The sequence below is a fragment of the Motacilla alba genome, chromosome 2 (assembly GCF_015832195.1).
Source record: "Motacilla alba alba isolate MOTALB_02 chromosome 2, Motacilla_alba_V1.0_pri, whole genome shotgun sequence".
In the NCBI taxonomy this organism is placed as follows: Eukaryota; Metazoa; Chordata; class Aves; order Passeriformes; family Motacillidae; genus Motacilla; species Motacilla alba.
Window position 1 is genome coordinate 10,181,880 of NC_052017.1, and position 21,022 is coordinate 10,202,901.

General features: G+C 44.2%; 1 protein-coding gene across 5 annotated transcripts in view; it reads right to left on the reverse strand.

The window, feature by feature from the left end:
* The window catches only part of DIP2C (disco interacting protein 2 homolog C), a 309,807-nt gene extending 305,475 nt beyond the window's left edge, over window positions 1-4,332 (reverse strand). For 3 of the 5 annotated variants that reach the window (XM_038160697.1, XM_038160689.1, XM_038160669.1), the window contains exon 1: window positions 3,932-4,331. In XM_038160697.1, the coding sequence (XP_038016625.1) occupies window positions 3,932-4,016 (85 nt within the window). In that variant the 5' untranslated portion in view covers window positions 4,017-4,331. Of the gene's footprint in view, window positions 1-3,931 lie in introns of all 5 variants that reach the window. The other 2 variants (XM_038160679.1, XM_038160704.1) reach the window with 2 other exon arrangements.
* Between the last annotated feature and the right edge of the window lie 16,690 nt (window positions 4,333-21,022).

Consider the following 21,022-nt stretch of genomic DNA (forward strand, 5'->3'; position numbering starts at 1 on the left):
TTTTTTTTTTTTAATAAGACAGCACATTTCAGGACTCCTGGTTTTATTTAATCAGTTCTTCAGTTAACAACCCCCAAGCTATTCTAAAAAACAGGATGATTCATCTCTTTCCACCCAGTACAATTTTATACATCGTTAGAAAACTAAAACCTCGTAAAATCCTAAGCAGCCCCAAAGTACAGCTACTGCAGAGTGGCATGTTGATTGCATCAGCCTAGAAGGGCTACTTCTGAGCATTGCAAGCCTTAGTAGCTCAGGGAAACTACCAGAGTGTCAGAGACCATGTACATAACATCCCAGCATCAAGCATGTTCACTGAAACACAGCCCAACAAATGCCTCTAGAACATCTGGAATCAAGGATGAGTCCACAACTTCCAACATTGAAAAAATTTAAAGTGCTGTCGAGCCACTGTATCCTGAGAAACACAGAAGCAATATCCCCTTCCCAAAATGCAGTGAAAACACCAACAAGAAGTGTGCTGTTGATGCCTGAGGCTGAGTGTAACACTACATGTCACCTCGCCACTGTGGACATCGCTCTCAACACCCCTCAGAGCGCCAGGCTCCTCCTGTGGGGCAGGCAACCTGCACACAGACACAGAGGAACCTGCTAAGCACTCTGAGTCTGGCTGATCCCCACCTGCCAACTCATACTAACAAAACTAACAAAATCTAAAATGGTTATTCTCATTTGCATCCATAGTACCTTTTAAATAGCTATGTTTAAACCAAAAAAAGCCCATTCAGACCACAGCAAAGGGGAGGTGGAAGGCATGTGGCTTGCCCACACTAACCAACAGGTTAGGCTTGTCACAGAGACAAACTTCCCAGAACACCTTTAAATGCCTTCTTGACCTTCCTTCTCCCTTTCAACACACAAACAGTGCACTACTGCTAAAAAAAAAAAAAAAAGAAAAGAAAAAAAAGGCACTTTGCTCTATGGTCTAAAAAGCAAGTGCCACGTGCCCAGCAGACACTTCCTGAGGCTCTCCTGCCACATCTCTGCTGCCAGTGGGGCAATGCTGAGCGCGCAGCTGAACAAGGAACTCAGGGTTTGGCTACACGGGGTGGGGAAAATGCCACGGCCAAAGTGAAACGTGTGATGACAACTACCAGTGAAGACTGTGATTGCAACACCTGCACGGTGCCCGCTGTGCTAGTGGCACAGTAACCAGGCCTGGGCACAGGGACACCAGCTATTTAATGTTCAGTTTCAAGATGCACTGCGTGGGTAGGACCCACGCTATCACACTTCCTAGAGCTAGGAAGAAGACAGCTTTAGCTCACAGCTGAGGAATAACCACGCAATAATCCTGCTGGTGCTCCTCTCTTTCACACAAAGCAGCAGGCCTCCTTCAGAAACTGCTCCTAAAGCTGCACTGGCCATAGCAGGTTTTGGGATAGAGAACCACATGGTTTAGGTACAGGAAACAGCTCTAAGACCCACAGCACCCAGAAATAAAAACTCTCATTCAAACAATACAACAAATACAATCTTTCAGAAATGCAGAACTTGAAAAAACATCTTCCTAGCAAGTCTGACTTGGGAAAGCGCTTTAAAAAGGGACATAAATTACAGCAGTCACTCTGCCCCCAATATTATCAATGAGACCCAAACACATCAAAGCATGCAGTCGCCTATTGCCTCCAAAAGTCTTCTGCTTCACAAAGGCAGCAGAGACACCCTAACACATCATGAGCAGAACACATGTTAAAACCTCAACCACGTGAACTTTTATGCACTTGCATAAGTGTATCTCAGTGAATGAAGGCAGTGGACTGGCTCATTACGGCCAAGCAAAGCACAAGCATGAGGTACTGCATGTTCAGGGTGTAAAGAAACACAGAGCTGCCTTGAAAACCATTTAACTCAGGAGTAGCATAGCCAGAGTATAACTCCTACAGCATGATAAAACTGTACGAATTACTGATCCCACTCTCTGTAGGAACTAATTTTGGGAACAGGCCAGGAGTTGCAATATGCCTAAAGGTAGGAGCTTTAAGTGGTGAATTATTTCCTTTTCTCAGGCACTGAACACTGTCATGTACTTGACTAAGAACACACCAAGAGCAGCCTGGGGGAAGACACTGAAAATGTGATATTGCCTGTTCTTTACCTGCCTCCCAATTCCAACTGATCCTCATTTAGGCTGCCACAGTCAGAACACATGAGCCACCCCGTCTGCTGGGTGTAATGCCAGTGGCACATAAAGAAAGATACCGTCAGTGGCTAAACTCATTCCAGATCGAGCTGCAGGGAAGTTACAGCAGTGCAGATACAGATGCCCAGTTTCAAACCGTGTCCCACTTCCTCAGAGCTTTCTTGGATTATGCTTACAGCAACAGAAACTGCACCATAAAACTGTATTACAACTTTGGTACACTACATTAGCATATTTATTGAGGGTCTATGCCAGTTTGATTTCAGGTTTTTTGGAAGCATTTACTAACAGATGTTTTAATTAGTATCTCATTGGTGAGTAGACAATGATGTGACACACCAAGAAGCATTTTCTGCATAAAGCAACAACGTTACATGTACCATGATACAAACAGCTCTTCCCACCCTCGCTACCACAGAGGGGGCCAATGGACTGGCAGTGCATCACCGAAAGGCAATACTGTATTTAACTCCTCTCACTTCAAGTTTTCAGGGTACCGACAGAGAGGGGAAGGCACAGAAACGAGAGCCGCAAGCAATCTCAGTAGTTCATTCTCTTCACCCTCAAAGCGTTAAAAGGAAAATACAATGTCAACATCAGCTCCTCCCTGCTGATGAAACTGGCTCCAGCGCATTTTACTTTCTGGCTCGGAGCCCTTACAAACCGTTACAAAAAGACAGAAGACAGACAGACAGCTCAATATATTGACCGCCTCCAATAACTAATTTGGGACACGCTCGGTCATTTGTCCCTTCAATGAAGTGCTGTAGCCTCTTGGTGGTGAACGAACCCTGATATTTGGGGGGCATTATTTAAAAAAAAAATTTTAAAAAAAGAGGGGGGCAGCTAATAGCAGATTTGCGTTTCAGGAAAGAGCCAACGCTAGCATCAGTACATATGAATACTGCCCACTCTTCCTCCGGGAGACACCGATTCCATCTGATGCATTAAAACCGTCTCTACGACTCTGGCCGCTCAGTGCCCGTCAGCGAGGACACCGACAGGCACTCCTCGCCGCCTGCCTCTCGCTCCTACCCCGGCGCTGACACACATGCAAGCGGGGAGTGGGAGCCGGGCTGAGGAGCGGAGGGCGGGCTGGGGCTCCTGCTCATCCTCCCTACCACAGCAACAGCTCGGGCTGCGTGCGCGCCTTCCCAGCCCGGGGACCGGCGGAGCATCACAACCAACCACGCCAAGAAGCCACCACAAGCTTTCAATTATGCATCAAAAAAAATATATATCCCGCAATTAAAAATATATGTATCGTTTCGTCTGAGCGACCTGACTGGTATTGTCCACAACGACCTTATCGGGGGGTGTTTTGTTGCAGCCGACACACACACGCTGCGTGGACTCCGTGGGAGTCTCTCGATGCGGCCACAGCGGGGTCTGGCACGCAGGTACACGGCACGTTTCCGCGAAGCCGCGTTTCCCTGGCAGGGCAGAAGCCCCCACGAGCCATCCCCACGGATTGTTCCAGCTCCCGCACCACCGCGTGCGCGGCCAAGCCCCGCCGCCAGAGCCCCCCTGCCGCCCCCGCCCGCGCCGCGGCGGACCGCGGGGGGCTCGCAGGTAGAACAAAACCCCCGCGCCGGGGTCCCCCGCCAGCGGCAGGGGCCGTCAGGGGAGCCCCCCGGGCGCCATCGGGCTGGGGCCGGCACCGCAGGGCCGCAGGGCGGAGGGTGTGCGATGGGGGAGCGGGCCGGGGGTGCCGCGCCGCCGCCGCGCCGCCCGCGCCCACCGCCGCCCGCCCCGCCGCGCCTTTACCTTCGGAGAGCTCCAGCTCCAGCTCGGCCAGCCGGGCCCGCACCTCCAGCGGCAGGGACACGCTCTCCAGGCTGCGGTCCGCCATGCTCGTGCGGCGGGGACGGGCTCTCCCCTCCTCTGGCTGCCCGCTCTCCCCCTTTGTCCGCGGCTGGCGGGGCGCGGGAAGGCGGCGGGGCCGCGGCGGGTGGCTGAGTCCTCCCCGCGGTCTCAGCCGGGCATGCAGGGGGAGGCGGGCGGGCGGGCGGTCCGCGCGGGGGGACGGGGCGCGGAGGGAGGGAATGCGGAGGTTTCTCCTCTCCTCCCCTCTCCTCCTCCTCCTCCTTCGCCGCCTCCTTCAGCGGGGCCCCGCCATGGCTGCTCCCGCCGCCCGCCCGCGATCGCTCCGCATCGGCTCCTCGCCGCGCCCGGCCCACCCCCCGCCCGCCGCCGCCCGGCACCGCGGCGGCGGCTCCCCCTGGCCTCGCCCCGGCCCCGGCCCCGCTGTCCCCGCCCGGCTCGGGCTGGCGGCGGCGCTGGCGCTGCGGTGCCGCTGCCGCGACTGGGGCTGGCCGGGCACTGCCGCTGTCACATCCACGTGACCGCGCGCACCAGCGCCGCCCGCAGGGGGCGCCCCGCGCCGCCCCGCCCGCCCCGCGCGTGCCGGGGCCGCCGCTGCCGGGAGGGTGCGGGAGCGGGGCGTGAGGGGCCGGGGGCGTGAGGGGCCGGAGGTGTGCGGGGCGTGAGGGGTGTGAGGGTCGTGCGGGGTGTGAGGGGCCGGAGGTGTGCGGGGCGTGAGGGGTGTGAGGGTCGTGCGGGGTGTGAGGGGCCGGAGGTGCGCGGGGCGTGAGGGGTGCGCGCGAACGGGGGTATACGGGGTGTGAGGGGTGGGGGTGTGCGGGACCGGGGTGTGCGGAGTGTACGGGGTGTGAGGGGTGTGCGGGATGTGAGGGCTGTATCGGGTGTGCGGGGCGTGCGGAGCCGGGGCTCCGGCGGGGTGCGTGGAGCCGGAGGTACGGGGGGAGCCCGGGCAGGGCTGCACCGGCTTTCACTCATGCCAGCTGCCAGGACCGGGGCTGCTCGAGGAAGGCGGGGAAGGAGTGATGCGCTCGACGCAGGCGGAGATTCGACTCCGAAACCCTGTGCCCCCTTTTCCTTCCCCACCTGCCGAATAACTTCCAGCCTACCCCTACCTTCGCTCCTATTCTCTGCACACAGCTGATGGAGGACTGCACGGTGTCAGGTTAACAGTGGGACTCGATGATCTTAAGGGTCTTTCCCAACCGAAATTATTCTATTCTATTCTATTCTATTCTATTCTATTCTATTCTATTCCAAACAAGCCATGGCAATTCTGATGTGTATATCACTAAACCATGGTTGGACATTGCCATGGAAGAGTGGCAATTTTAATATGACGATAAGAAATGAAGTTGACACATGTACCAGCTGACACTCAACCAGTATCTGGGGAACACGGTAAAAAGGACTGAGGACTCTTAATTACACCACTCCAACAAAAGAAGGAATGTTTTGAAGACATTTAATAAAACTGCCTTTCAAATCAACAAATATATTCCACAGGGAGCACCTTTTTTTCCTCCATACTTTTTTGTTTGTTTGTTTGGGCCAGGGGTTAGTATTTTGGCTTGATTATGAGAAGTCATAATCATCCCCAGGTCAGCCTTGACTTACCAGCTAACTATTCTAGTCATGGAAAGAAAAGAATGTATGAGCTTCTTGAAAAGATAAAGCTTAGACTGCAACTATACCAACCAAAGTAGTATTTTATTATGTTGTGGAAGGAAACCAAAGTACGTCATGTTGCAGCTGTGCTGCCACAGGCGTTAGCACTGGAGTGATTCCTGCAGCGTGTGCAGGGCTGGTGGTTGCTCCTGTTTTCACTGCTTACCAGCCCCAGACTGCAGAGCTGTTTACACCTGACCATGACCCATGCCAGCATCACTCCAGCCAGACCAGCAGCAGAACAGGTTGGGATACTTTGGTGAGTTTGCCTGGCATAAACAAGGCTTAAGCACAGTGTCCCTTAATTTTATGGTGCTGCTGTTTGTTTTATTGTTATATATGTTGTTTTCTAGCAACCTCTCATGGGTTTCTCCTCAATGCAGTGAGGAGGAAACCCACCTGGTCAGCCTCCTTTGAGAGGGGCCATTGCTTTCAGCAGCATGGTGACACACATAATTTAGGGCTATACAAATGCCTCTCCTCCAGCACAGGAGGAGGAATTTTCACCTTTTGTTGGGCACTGCATGTTTCAAATACAGACATTCAAAAAAATATCCAGGCCTTTCTTGTTCATTACATCCAAATCTAAACAAAGAAAAGCAATTAAATCCAAATATGCTCCAGGGTTCCTACGTGAGACTCTGAGTTTCGTTTGTTTATTGTGTTAAGTGGGATGAAATAGGCTGAAAGTATCAGCCTTCTGCAGAAGTGGCTCTTTCAAGTGGGATGGAGGCAGCCAAGAAGGAGGCAAGGGAAAGCTTTGGGGTGGTCCAGCTGCCTTCACCAATGTGTATCTCTGAGTTGCAACTTTACTTCCCCAGTACTGATACAATATGATTATTCAACTTGTTACCTGATCATAACAGAGTCTGTACTGCTGGTGTTTACACCATTTTCCAAATACTTCCTTTCAGGAATTTTATGAAGGGAGCTAAAGGGGAGTAGTTGAACTCTCACATTGTGACTGAATTTTCTTGGCTCTTCCATGACAAGCCCAGGGTTTCAGCTGTTGGGTTTGAAAGCAAGAGTAATCACTTGGGGTTGGATGTCATCCAGCAGAAGTGGAAGTGGCTGAATTCAGAAAACAGTCAGGGTGATGTCCTTGGTCTTGGCTCCTGTGGAGAGCCTTTGGGGTCTACAGAATCCCCCTGGGCAGGCATGGCCATTCCTTCACCTGGGGCGAGGTGCAGACTGAGGTGAGTGCTGTGGGAGCCTTGATGTGGGTCTCTGACAGCTGAGCCCCAGCATGGGGACATGCATGGGTCCATGGCAGCCTCCTCTGGAAAGCCCACTGCTTCCCCTTGGGCTGATCTCAAGAGGAGACATTTCTTATTTATGCAAAGTGTCAGAACCCAGACTCCAGGAAGGAAATCTCAAGCATATAAATTTGCACAATGGTTTTGTTGAAACACTGAAATTGCAATGAAAAAGAAGCAAGTCAGGACTTTTGACTAGCTGGTCTTTATTCATAGATGCTTTTAGGTTTATAGGTAAGAGGTTGTGACTTGGGAAAGTTCCAGACTCCAAGAAGAGCAGGATACTACTTGCATTTTGGACACAGTGGTTAATTAGCATGGTCAGAAAGAAGTGTATTTTTACTTAACAGTACATATGTAGCAGCCAAATCCTGCTGATGACTATGGATCACCTTATGGTATTGGTACCTGAGTGAAACCTCTGAAGGACCACGTAGAACTGACCTTGCTTAGGTAAAAATTTTTTCCCCAGCTCTCTCACAGCAAAAAAAAAGTATCCAGATTTGCAGAGATTTAGTCCAAAGCCAGGTCCATGCTAGAAAACATTTGCAGCATCTCAACTTTAGGAAAGGGACAAGGCACTAAAAATATTTAAGGAAAGGAAAAAGCTCTTGTGTAGAGACGCTGTTAACTTAAAGCACCCAAAATGATGTGTGTGTCTCCTGCACATCTTAGCAAAAGCAATAGGACTGTGTCTGTGAATGAACAGGTCAGCTTCTTTTCTGTCTGAGAAAGGGGGGGAGTGGGGATTTGGCCAATGTAGCAAAAAAAAAGTCAAAAAGCAGGACGCATTCAAAGAAAAACAATCAAAATAATCAGCTGCCTGGAGGGACTGGGTTATAAGGAGAGATTTCAGAAATGCTTCCTCAGTTCGTGAAACAACAGCAAGAGATGGCCCAAACAGCTGCCCGTGATGATTTGAAAGGCAGAAGCACCAGAGAAGTTGAAGCTGGGAGAAAAGCAGGGTAAAGAGGATATAACTGAGTAATGGAATTGAAATAGGAATGGCAGCCGAAACACGTATCAGGGAAAACATCCAGGGGATGAGCAGCATTAGACTTCAGAGGAGGCTCTCAAAGGAAATGGTGGAATCCCCATAATTTGAAACATTAAAACCAGAGTAGACAAAGCAATCATGAAAATGCTGTAGGAAATAATCCTGCTGTGGGATGGGATGAACATGCTTGTCTGGCTTTGCTTATGCAAAGATGTACTACTTTTCTCTTTTTTGCTGTTGAAGTCAATTTATTTGTTCCCCTTCACCTCTCCACTTCCATTCCATCTATTTGCATCTGTCTGCTCATGTCTCACAAACAGATCATTAAATGTATTATTCTTTTGCTGTATCTACCACATATGTGTCTGGATGGCTCCCTGATGCTGACTGTAAATAGCAAATGAATTCATTAGTTAGATAAATTAATCAAGTTTCCCATGAATGGCATGCAAAGGGTTCTATAATTATTTCCAGGTTGGGTTCTAATTTCTTTTCATGCTTAAAATTTAAATCAAATCACATCTTCTAATTTTTCTCCTGGGGAAGTGGAAGGGGATGGAGAAGGGACAGAGAAGGGAAGGGAAAGGGAGGCAAAGAGAAAAGGAAGGGGAAGGGAAGAGGAAGAGAAGCCACTCAGCCTTTCTCACATATGATTTTCATTCTCTGCTGTGCCACAAAAGCAAGCACCATATTCCATTTCTCCAAGCTGTTTAGACACCTGAGATCTGTTTAATTACAGTGGGCACATGGTAGATGTCAATTGCTGCATATCTGGGCACTTGATTCTCTGTCTTAATATTTTGAAATAATTTAGATGGCCCTCTCTTAATTCACTGTGGTTTATGAAAGTGAGTCCCAGGAAAGCCAAATGAATATCATGAATAGAGTGATCTACCTCAGTGTACAGGAAAGCGTACAGCAAATCCTGGGCATCTGAAACTCCATAACCTTCAGTCATTTTCTTCCTTTCCACCACTGCAGATGAGCTCTGATGGTGGGGGAACTGTGAAGTTCCTTTCTCCTCCTGTCCCTGTGCCAGAGCTTACTGGCCTCATAGCACAGCTGGCAGCAGGGAACATGAATTCATGCCTGAGCTCTTTCTGCACATAGTTTGGCATATTAGCTCACATGCTGATGAAACTGGATTTGAGCTAAGATGCATAAAAGGGAATTTTCTTGGCTAAATGTGAGGTACTGCACAGAAAAATGAAGGAAAAGGAAACCTTGGGAGATATATTTCCCCTTAATATATTAAATAGTTCTCTTTCTTGTGTTGTATTTCCGTTGTTCTTAAAGGAACTATTTGATTATTATACATTTATGGTATTTTTTTACAATGGTATTTTGTGCATTTTAATGATTTTTATACATAATTCTTTTTATTAAAAGCAAAAATCTAATAAAAAGGTTACTTGGCACAGTTTAAATATACTTTGGTTTTAAAGTTAGTCCCACATAAGATGTGTTTATTAGGCTCCTGAAGTCTGGCAAAGTCTGTTTACACAAAATAAAGATCCTCCCTACTGCTCTGTTTGAGGCTGGAATTGATAACACATTTCACAAGTTCAGAGAATTTGAGGGTACTGGAATCTAGAGATAGGAAATGTCCTGATATTCTGTAAGAATATTCTGTAATGCAGTAAAAGATCCAAATGCCCATGTGCACAGCTGGTCTCTCACTCACTCATCAAGGTTTGAAGAATCAGTGATGCTTACAGTTTTTGGAAAAGTCATCAGGTTTTTTTCAACAAAATGTTTAAACTTTTTAGTGAATTTTTTTAACCTACTGAAGTAGAAATGTGAAGTTCAGTATAGGAGAGTAAATTTCCTGGAGTAAATTCCTCTACTTTTTCTGGGTTTTTTCCATAAAATTTTTTAAGGAAAACATTCCTGGATGAAAAAGGAACTAGATATAGCTTGCCCTCCAGTTAATTAATTATATCATATTTTTTTAGCAACAGAAAGGCAGATTGGTGCTTTAAGCTGTCATACAAAACTGTTGGCACATTGTAAAACCAATATAAGCAATATTCTGTTATTTAATATGCCTCTCTGAGCTGACCATCTTTACCTTATCTAAAGAACACAAAAATTACAACAGCTAAATGTTCAATTAATGTATAAAAATAACTTTCAATAACCAGAACACATCTTGAGATTTTTTTTCTACTGACATGGATAAACTCCTATTTGAACATGCCTTAATATTTTCATGGATTCACTGGAGTCCACAACAAATATCCTTAGAAATGTGAAATTATTCAAAAATGGAGGAAAATACTCATTTTTCTATTAAAAATAAAAGGATGTTTTAATCATTGACCATTTTGCCCAATTTCTACTACCTGAGATAGATTAAATCCATTTCAGTTTGATTACTGTCACACAAAGCTAGGATTAAGATTGCCATCTGAAGTGATGGTGCATTATAAAAATTTAAAACATTTGAATGTTTTTTGATATTTTGGGTAGTCCTAGGAGAGTTTCATACTTTCTTGATAATAATCAGGATGATAAGTTACTCTTTGTTAGTGCAGAGTAACAGATGTACATCCAAAGAATTTCAGTATATCTGTGACTTAAATATTAAGTGGTCATAGAAAAAATACATTCTGAGAGGAATATATTTTTTCTTACTTGTTTCCCCAGCAGATATAGGAGCTAGTTTTTTATGTTAAGACTTTGAGGATTTATGCCAACAAGATGTAGAACCTGAATTATCAGCGACTTTTAGAAGCAAAAATGGTGCCCATCTAACATGCGCTTTCACAGTGTCTGCGGCACCACCTTTTCATTTTCAACCTTTTCTTACTTTTACTTGGCAACCAAAAAAAAAAAAAAAAGCTTGAATTGTAGTCTGAGAAGTGTGCTATAATTATCTTTACAATCTGCTCCAATTACATACTGTCTTACGTCTGACATCTACCATTAGCAATTTTGCACAAATGGCAGTAAACATACGACAATTACTGATCTCACTACTTACCTGCATCAACTGATTTCTTCTGTCTTTCTAGAAGTAGAAAGCTTTTGCATTTCCGAGGCAGTAATTTTACATTTGAGAAAATTCTGCTGTCATCATCACTTTCACCATCACAATCCATGTAAGAATGTAACTCAGCTAAATCCAAATAACTAGTCCTCAGTCTTAGCTCTTTATCACCTTCTAGTCTGTGCACCTCAGTGCTGGCCCAACTGGTTCTGGATACTTGTTCCCAAAAGGAAAGTACACATTTTGGTCACCCTCCAGCAAACCTAGTGCAACCTCAAGGATGCCCTCTGGGAAGTCAACCCTCATTCCTCCCAGCTGCCAGTAACCTTTGTTTCCTTCTGGCCAGGCTCTTCACCTGTGAGCAATTGCCATAGGCAAGGTAATTTTTCTTTTTTTTTCTTTTTTTCTTTTTTTTTTTTTTTTTTTTTTTTTGAGAAAATAGTCTAATTTCATCCTATCCTGAAAGTCCCACATTTATTTCCCATTAGAAAGAGCCACTTCTTCCTTCTAACATTACCGTGAGGTTCTGACAGATGTCTTCAACATTTCTCTGTACTCAAGTTTGCAGTACCAGCTTCTCTGAAGTCTTTTAGGAGTTGCTGAGACCTGGAGAACATTTGAAGAGAACTGTACTCAAGCTTCTTCATAGAAATACTTGTTGTGGAAGATCTGGCTTCCTATTGTCTTTCAAAACTTTACTCTGAGAAAAAATCTCACTGGCCATTTGCAAAAAAAATCCTGCCAGAGTTCAAATGGCAAGTGTTTGTGGTTTACATGGCCATTAATGAAACAGGCCAGAAGTTTTCTCCCTTGTATGACGTTTCCTTATTTGATTCATGAGTGCAAAACCCAGGATTTTGCACTAACCTGGTTCTGCAGGCAAAGACTCCAACCACGTTCCCTCTTGTTATTTAAGGGGCATGATTTATCACTGCCTCAGGGAGGCACAGAAGAGGAATTTCTTATTTGTGAATTTATGTCAACTTTTTGTTAAATAATTACATGGAAGTCGAGTTCAGTTCTGGAAACAGGAGTAACCAGCTGTTATTTTCATTTCTGTGTGCTCTCTGCAAATGTTTAGGTCATTGATTTAGTCTTCACCTTGCTTATGCAGCAGATTAATGAATTATGGTTGGACTTGATGAACTTAAAGATCTTTTCTAGGCTAAATGGTTCTGATTCTATTAATTAAAAACGAGAAACCAGGGCTTGGTGTCCCAGATGTGTGAACGAATACACCTCATGTTGAGCACCACTGTGAGCAGCCACATCTGGCAGGAGAGGGGGACAAAACATCTGGGCAGGACCAGACAGGGCATGGCTCACCACAGTACTGATTTTCATTGTGCATGCACTTTTTTTTCTTTCCTTTCTAAGCTCAAAAGGTTAATGTTTGACTATTTATTTGGCTGAGCCTCCTTAAAGGCATGAGCTCAGTGGACCATTTTAATAACAGCAGACAGTGCTTCCTGCCCCCTCTTCTCTCTGGCCCTGGGAGCTATTCTTACCAGGAAATACTGAAAGTCCACAAACACAACATCGCTGGCCTACAACCCCATGTCAGCAGCTCAGATTAATCACCTTTCTACTGTTTAACTTTTGGTGACAAGCTTTTACATTTGTGTTTCAAATAGTCCAGGAAGTTCAGGTCAGGATTGACAGCTGGGAACTTCAGCTCCAAAGTTTAAAATTACTTCTTTCTTCATCTTCTTAATGCCTTTAAGTACAGACACCTGTCTGTTGGCTTCCAGAGGCATTGGAGCTTACAGTGAAATAATTTAATGTAATTTTTGGGGTTATCCTACAAAGAACAGGGTAACATCTAGCTGTGTAGAAAGAGAATAATATTTACTGACATCATCAGCTGTTGTGAGGACCACTTATTTAACAGTACTTGTGTGTTTCTCCAGGGAATGCCATGACTTCCACAGATGCCATGGTTATCTAACTTTAAATATTTTTTTAGCAATATAAGGAAGTAATTTTACTTAAGAACTGAGACAATTCTTATGCATAGAGACGCCTCCAGTATTTCCTGCTGGTTTTAAGACTGTCCTTGAGATTTTACAAAAATGCCCTTTCACCACCATTAAGAGGGATAGGTTTTCACTTTTTGGGATTTTAATCTTGCCTTTTGGAGAAAGCAGGAGAGCTTAGTATTCTCCAAACAGGGCAAACCTCCTCACAAGAACAGGTTTCAATCACACACCTTGATCTTGCTTCATTCTCTTTTCCTGCTCTTTTTCTACTGTTTCTTGGTCTGATTTTTAGCTGATCTGTTTACTGACCTTTAAAACCTCTGCTACATCACTTGAGAGGCAAGAGGAGGACTCTTGCCTTGCCTTGCAGTGTTATCAGATGTATGAAGTGCTGAACCACTGGAAGCAAGTGAGTACCTGACCTTGGGTTTGTCTGGGTATTAATGAGGGAAAAAATAGAGGGGATGAAATTCAAACCTTTGTATATTTTTGGTACAAGCCTGCATATTAACATCTTTATTTTGATGTGAGGCCTTCAGATCACATGGGAAGATATTACAGATTGCTTCTCAGCACTTTTAGTTAAAAACTATCTAAACCACTTTTGTTTCAAATTAAACTGAAGTTATATCAGTTAGCTTTGCATCAGCTGGGAACAAATCACAACAAAGATGAAGTAAATGTGCCATTAATCCAAAGTCAGAATAGTTACACCAGTTAAATTGGTGTGACTGTCTGTAATAGGGAAGACTAAGTGTCATGAACTATTGAAATAATTTATTCAGATGTAATTCTGCCCAAGGAAAGATTTCAAGCAATTACTTTCTTTTCCTCAGCCTTCTTTGTATAGAAAGTTTGTTAAATGCACTGATGCTTTGTCATTTTTTGTTATTGGTAAGAAAAACTTCTTGCCATTGAGTTAACTTGTGTCCTTGGTTTTCTTATGTGTAGTTCCTCTGGAAAAATAATAAACCAGTTTGTATTGCAGGAAAGAATTTGATTCACAGTTTTTTCAAGATTTCACCCTTTTCTGAGCTGTGATGTTGATTCAGCACAGGTGAGCTAACTTCAGATCTTCATGTAATGTTTTCTGGGATTTCAGTTGAAAAAACTTACAACTATTTCACACACACAAGGGAAGAGGACATCATTATGTCTTTAGCCAGAGTAGCCAGTTGGTATCTTGCTTGAGTGCATTTTCAGGATGAAAATATGCATTTGATACATTTTTTCATATAATGTTTTCATTTGGCTAAGACCTTGGTTTCTGAACACACCAGGGATGAACTTCCCAGATCCCCAGCCTCATCTTTCAGTTCTAAAGCCAGATGTCTCTGTCTTCCCTGCCTCTCCTAATTCACACTCTTCATATTCCTTTGTGCCCTGGGACCCCAGCCACCAAAGTGGGACTTTGTGCTCCTTGTGACTTTGTTTCTGAAAAGCTCCTCTCTGACCCAAAGCTTTGGGCACATCAGTCCTAGGGGCTTTTATGCACCTTGTGCTCAGCCTGGGTGAGGGATCAGCCTGGGCTGTGACAAGTGGATATTCTGTCTCTGAAAGCAGAGAGAGCCTGCAGGGATGGTGCCTCAGCTGCTGGTGAAGGAGGTGCTGCAGGTGGGTAGGAGAGAGCTGCTGGTTCTTGGCCTCAGAGCCAGCAAGGGATGAGAAATGCTCCTGCTCCTAGGAACTGCTGTTTACTCACTTTTCCAGGTAACATTAATGCCAAGACCTGGTGGCATGTGCTCACCCTTTGCCAGTGACACCTGAATGGCTTTGCCAGTGACACCTGAATGGCTCACTAACTGCCCCATTATTTCAGCTTTCTTCAGGCACCTAAAAGGATGGGCCAAAATTTTATCCCTTTCATGCTCATTTCTGTTACAGAAAAGGGGGTAAACCACCCCCACCACCCTCCCCCCCGTGTTGTCTTGTTATTAAATGCCACAGGAAAAGCATTCTTTTCATGTAGCTTGAAAGCATAAAATAGATGTTGCAAAATCAATCATTGCCATTGTATGTAATGGAAACTTTTCAAAGAAATAGCCTTCAGGTTTTTTTGTATGTTACAGTGTAACCACTCATGGACAATTTTTTAAATCGGAAACTACTTGCAGTTTAGTGAAAGGGGTAATGCTGGGGCACAATTGTGATGGAAAGGCATATATCAGAAAAAAATGCTCTGTGTAATGCAGATATGATTGATTATTTTAGGGATGTCACATAAAGGTTAAATTACCCCTGTGAACAAAGTGGCCTTTAGAAACTCTTGAGATGCTCTGCTATCAGTTCTATGATCAGCTCAGAATTTTGTATGCTTTTAGGGTCATTGCTTGTTGTGTGGTTGTACTGTGGAATTGACAGATAACTAGTTTTGCCTTTCCTTCAAAAATCTGGATTGTTATTATTATTACTATTAGGAATTAAATTCTATATTGGTTTTTCTAATACAGGCTTAAATGATACTAATAAAGCAAAGTACTTCGTTCACTAGCATGTCAATAAACCATTAAAACAATCCATACATAATGCTAATCCTAACTGGTAGTATATTAAGAGCCTGAGTCTTTCTTAGGGAGACAGAATACATACCTCCTGCTTTCAACTGGAGTTACATTGGTTGTGGAGAGATGTACTAGAGGACTACTGGGAATTTGACTTGGTTTGGATTGGTGTCCTTTTTGTTCAAACACAAGATAAAAAATGTACCATTTTTTTTACTCTGTCTTTCTGTGGTAAATATAGATCAGAATTGTTACATATGGCTTTCCCTGATGTAGAGGAAGAGAGAGAGAGACACCTTTTCACTTCCTTCAATGTGTAATGAAGGAGTGGGGGGTTCAACCCTGCTCCTCCTCAGAGTCCAGTCCCCATAGCAAGGCCCTACACCTCAGTGCACCCAGGCTTGACCCACAGCCCTTCTTTCTGGGACAGCTATTGGGGTCTCCTTCCTCTGCCCACCATCCATTTCCACAAAGTCTGCAGCACTCCAATGTCTTTTTCTCCTCTGCCAAATACAGCAGAAAGGAATAAAGGCAAGAAGTCATGTTTATTAAAATAAAAAAAAAACCATTGAACTGAAAAAAAAAAAAGGAGCTTAAGGGTTTGGGGTTTTTTTCTCATTGTGGGTCACTTACAGTCAAAAAGCTAGAAGATTATATTCAGTGCCAAAAAGGTTGATACATGAGTAAAAGCTGCGTGGAAAAATCCTGTATTGACTTATTTTTATTGGAAGGCACCCTAAAGATGATATAGCACATGGGCAGGAGACCTTCCACTACACCAGGTAACTCAAAGCTCCATCCAATCCGACCTTCATCTCATTGGTTTAAAATGTTCCCAAACTGTAGCCATTAATAGCCTTTCTAGTACTCATATGAATATTCAAAGACTTTTTGTAGTCAAATCATGTTGTAAAAGGCCACAGAGAAGAATACTTGACACAGCTCTTGCATCAGATATACACATACATTAATCAAGACTTAGATAACTCAAATAAAAATTACCTCAGAAAGATAGAATGTAGTTTTTAATGCAGAAGTATCTTTAAGCTATGTAGTGAGATGGTTTCTGTCTTTAATGAGTGCAAATGAAATCATATCCAGTTCATGTTGGGAGATAGCACAGGAGGTAAACAGTCAGGAAATGGTGATGCCACAAAGGTTAAAATGAGAGCATGGAATGGAACTCACCACAAACCTTAACACAGAGCTTACTCAGTACTTGCCCATGCCTCTTGCAAAAAGTGGATGTAGACTGTTATTAAATAAGACTTTTTTCACACAAAAGTCAAGCCATGCTCAGCAACATGCAAAATGCCAGGGAATAAGCCCTGAAACTTGAGTGTTCTTCAGCACCTGGGCTTGCTGGTACCCTAGGTTATTTCTGAATGCACAGGAGCACCCAGCTAGCAAGTCACACAACTTTCTTTGGAGGACAAAAATCCCTGTATTGTCCAGTGAAAAGGTGATGACAGCTCTCGAGACACCCAGCACTGCATGTGTAACTAAAGAACAGTGTACCCTGACTGTGATTACCTATTGCCTTAATCACTTCATGAAAAGGGTGACTGGTTCTGTGCAACCAGAGTAGAAATGCTTGGCTTTCTACGACCCCTGACATTAAAATGCTGGCTCAACACCTTAGGTAATTAGTACCAAAAAAAAAAACCAACTTGAGTATATTTAATGCCAACAGATTTAAGCAGCCTGGTTTCCAGGAATGCTGAGCTTTTCTGGATCCCATTGAATCCACAAGAAGATTCTGTATTCAGCACCACTACAGATCAAAGCAACTTTTAAAGACCTTTGGAGATCCACTCAACAAAGCAACAGCACAGGGGCTGGCAGCCCCTCAGTGAACAGTGTCAGGTGCTCCTTTCTTTCCCAGAGCTGGAGGGTGCTGGTAGCACCTGATTTTCCTGAGCCTGAACCAGAAAAATGGTGAATGTCCACCCTGCAGAGAAGGATGTGCCTCCTGGTTGGACACACTGCTGGACATCAGCTGGGCCAGCGTCAGGGAGAACATGATCACTCCTGCCAGCTTGCAAATCAGCTCTGCTCGGTGTTTTACTTCACATTTGCCAGAGGGGAGGACATGTACATGGTTAGGAGCAGTGGCTCAGGTGGTCTGTGATGACTTATTAAACTGGGGAAATTCAATTGTTTGTCTTTAACCTATGCTCTCTCCATTCTGGTAGGTACATCTTTAGCTGTCTTTATGAAACCTGGATTGTAATTTATGTTCTTGATGCACAGAAATAACATCCACTTCTGAATGCATTTTGAAATGTTCCTCACGGGGTATTGCTTAGTGAACATGTGAAACAATTTTCCAACTCACTTTCAGCAAGCAAGCTATATTTGCATCAGCACCATCTTGCATTAATCCTACCCACACAGCAAGAAGTGTCTGAGTATTATCTGTGATATTGCACAGAATTAACATGCAAAGCCCAGTGAAAGCAGCACCGTGTTTCCTGGGCAGTGAGAAAACTCTACAACCCTTACACCCCAACAGATTTCTTTCAAGCATTTCAAGCAACTAATCCAGAGGACACTGGAATTATATTCAGATAACATGCATCTTTGTTTCTGGTTGCATGAATTATTTTTGCCACGGGATTCTTGAAGATTACAGGCTACCAGGAAATTTTCCAGAGTGCTATGTATTATCAGACACTCTGGGATGTTTATGAGAACAGCAAGCCCTTGGTTTCCCATGTCATCCTCAATAGGATTGATAGTTATGGAATGCAGGTACTGGAAGACTGGAAGACACTGGAAGATGAGCTTTGCAATTATAGTTTCAAGCTAGCACAGCTGGAGAAAATAAATATCCTGTCAGAAAAAAAGGTGTGGAAAAACAACTGTGGAAAATATGGGGAAGCAAGCATTTGCTTCATCATAAGGCTGGGAAAGATATTGCAATGGAAATATTTCTTTACTTCAGCTTGGCTTACAGCACTCATTTCCCCAGGATCAAGGCTTGGTGCTGCTATCTGTCCCTAGAAACCAATATGAAACCCTGGGAAAGAGGTCCTGAGTGCTCACTCTCAGTGATCAGACCACACAACTTGTGTTTTCAGCCTAATCTAGAATTCATAGAGATGGAAGATTTATCAAAGTGCTTTTAAAGTCGGGCTAAGGTGTCTTTATGGACTTGGCTCCAAGGGAACTAGAATTGCATCTCCACCAGAATTGCATCTCCACCAGCCCAGCCATACTCTACACGTGGGTTAGAGTGAAACCCTTTGCTGGTGGAGCAGGTCAGCGTGCATCACAAGTGGAAGTTCTCACCTCAGTACCTGGGTGCAAGCTCTGTGTTGCCTGAGACAGTATCTGGAGTGCTCTCTCTAGTGGTGGCTGGGTGCTCCAAGTGCAGCTCGGGATTGCTCCCCTCAGTGATGTTTCTGCCCACCAATAAAAGCTGGTTTGGTAGTTTGGGGTCTGTATGGCTCAAGGCACAAAGTCTGCTTGGCCCTTTTCCTGCTGCTGAAGCTTCATCTTAGTGACAGGGCAAGCACACTTCTGTTGGGCCAAGCTGATAGCAAAAGCAAATTATTATCCTAAATCTGTTTAACTGAGAGACCCCCAGCAAGAGACATGGCCACAAATATAGCCAATGCATAGCACAGGCCATTTTAGTAACATTTTATCCTCTGTCTTTCTTCTCCTCTTTTATTACAGACACTCTTGCATAGCTGTTCTGTCTCCATCTCTGCTTTTTCCATTCCTTTGTCTCTGGCCACATTTCAATTACCTGTTCTGGAAAGAGACCCACCCCTGTGTGCCTTCAGCAGTGGAAAATTTCAAGGTGATATTTTAGAAGGGAGTAACTAAACTCTGCATATAGCCCATTAATATCAATTATGGGTGTCAGATCAATACCAATAGCAGTGATATTGTTTAGAAGCTTGGATTAATGTCATTATGCTGCCCACTCAGCTATGGGCATTTTCAGACACAATACACTACTTGCATTTTATTATAATGTATCTTTTCTGAAAATTCCCATCATGGTGGGGACATTGCCATGTCATAAGGCAGCCATTCAGATAGATGATACAGAGTGCTGGGCTGACAGGAACACCCTGCAGTGGCACTTTTGTGACAAGGAGTGTCCTCAGAATGGATTTCTTGCTGGCAGCTCCCTCTCCCCTTGCCAGGCTTACCGGATCCTTTCACGCACCAGCCTCCTCCTTGCTCTGTGCAGTTCCTGGCTTTTCTTACTGGTTTCTCTTGTGAAGCAAAGAGTGCCACCACCAGGACAGGAAAAATTAATATGGTAAGAGAATTTGGGCTTAAAAAATGTATTACAAAAACAATTACTAAGAAATAATAAGTAGTGCTCCTTGTTCATCTTTTTCTTTCCAGGCTGTGCGTGCTCTGAGATGCCTGGGGACCTCAGCCTCACCAGTTCTGTCTCAACAGTCAAAAAAGTTGGCACTCTGTTAACTGGGTGCCCATAGGCATATTTTAAATAACCTCATCAGTCTGGATAATTCTTATTGGTTCCCTCTTCTCAGACCTGCCAGAATTTAAAAAAGGGAGGATTCTCAGGAGACTTTCCCCGGCAAAACCAGGATAGTATTATTGGCACTTGCAGAACACTGCTGGTGAGCCTTATCCGAAATACACAATTCCAGCAGGATCAGGGCAGTGGTGGCCAGCTTCTAGGAGATTTACAGACCTTCACTTGTTTGGTCTGGCAAGTGAAGGCTGAGAGCAGGGTGTGATCACTGCTAAACTGATTGCAGGGATAACATCAAGAAAGGAGAAGAGCAATTCACACTTAAGAGTGATGCTGGCACGCTCTCAGATGGGTATAAGCTGATCTTGAATACACTTGGCCTTGGTTTTAGAAGACAGTACCTGCTACCCTGAAGCTGTGAAGCCTTTAATCAGAATAGTGTGGGCCAAAAAAAAAAAAAAAGTTAGATTGAAAAATAGCACTATTCACTTTTCAAGACAGTTGTATGTTGTAGTGCTGCCATGGCAGGAAGGTCAATTCTGTGACCCAGAAGGATCTCTCAGTCCTATTTCCATGTTCCTCACAGCCTTTGTCAGAAAAATAAATTGGTAACAATATTGACAGTAAAATCACCCTTCAGAAACAATCTTCAGAGTCTTCAAACTACTGAAATGAAAGGTGGGAGATGGGGAAGGATTTCATCTTTTATATTGCTATTGATTTACTATCTCAGCTCATAACAGAGAAAGGCATCAGTCTGCACTCAGTTCATGCTTGAAGTTTTTTCCTCTTCAAATACAGAGATTAGAAATGATTTTGTTTAAAAAATGAAGCTTAGATTCTGCAGATGTTCAAGAATCTTTGATGGGAGTATGGGAGGGACTCCTGATTCATCAGTGATTGAACTAAAGTGTATTTGAGTAGGATATCATTCCTTCATTATAAAAGATAATAGACCAAGCAGGAACAGCAACAATAGCATTTCTTCTTCATTTCATAGTACTCAAAATACTTCAATGTTTCCCATTGAAACCTTGGATTTGACAAACAGTAGTATCAGCTTTGCATAATGTTTTTCTTCTGAACCACTTCTGATGAGAACGGGATATATAGTTTTAAAGAGCCAGTCTCAGAGGTTATGGTCTACCACTCTTCATACAATTTCTAGTTAGGCAT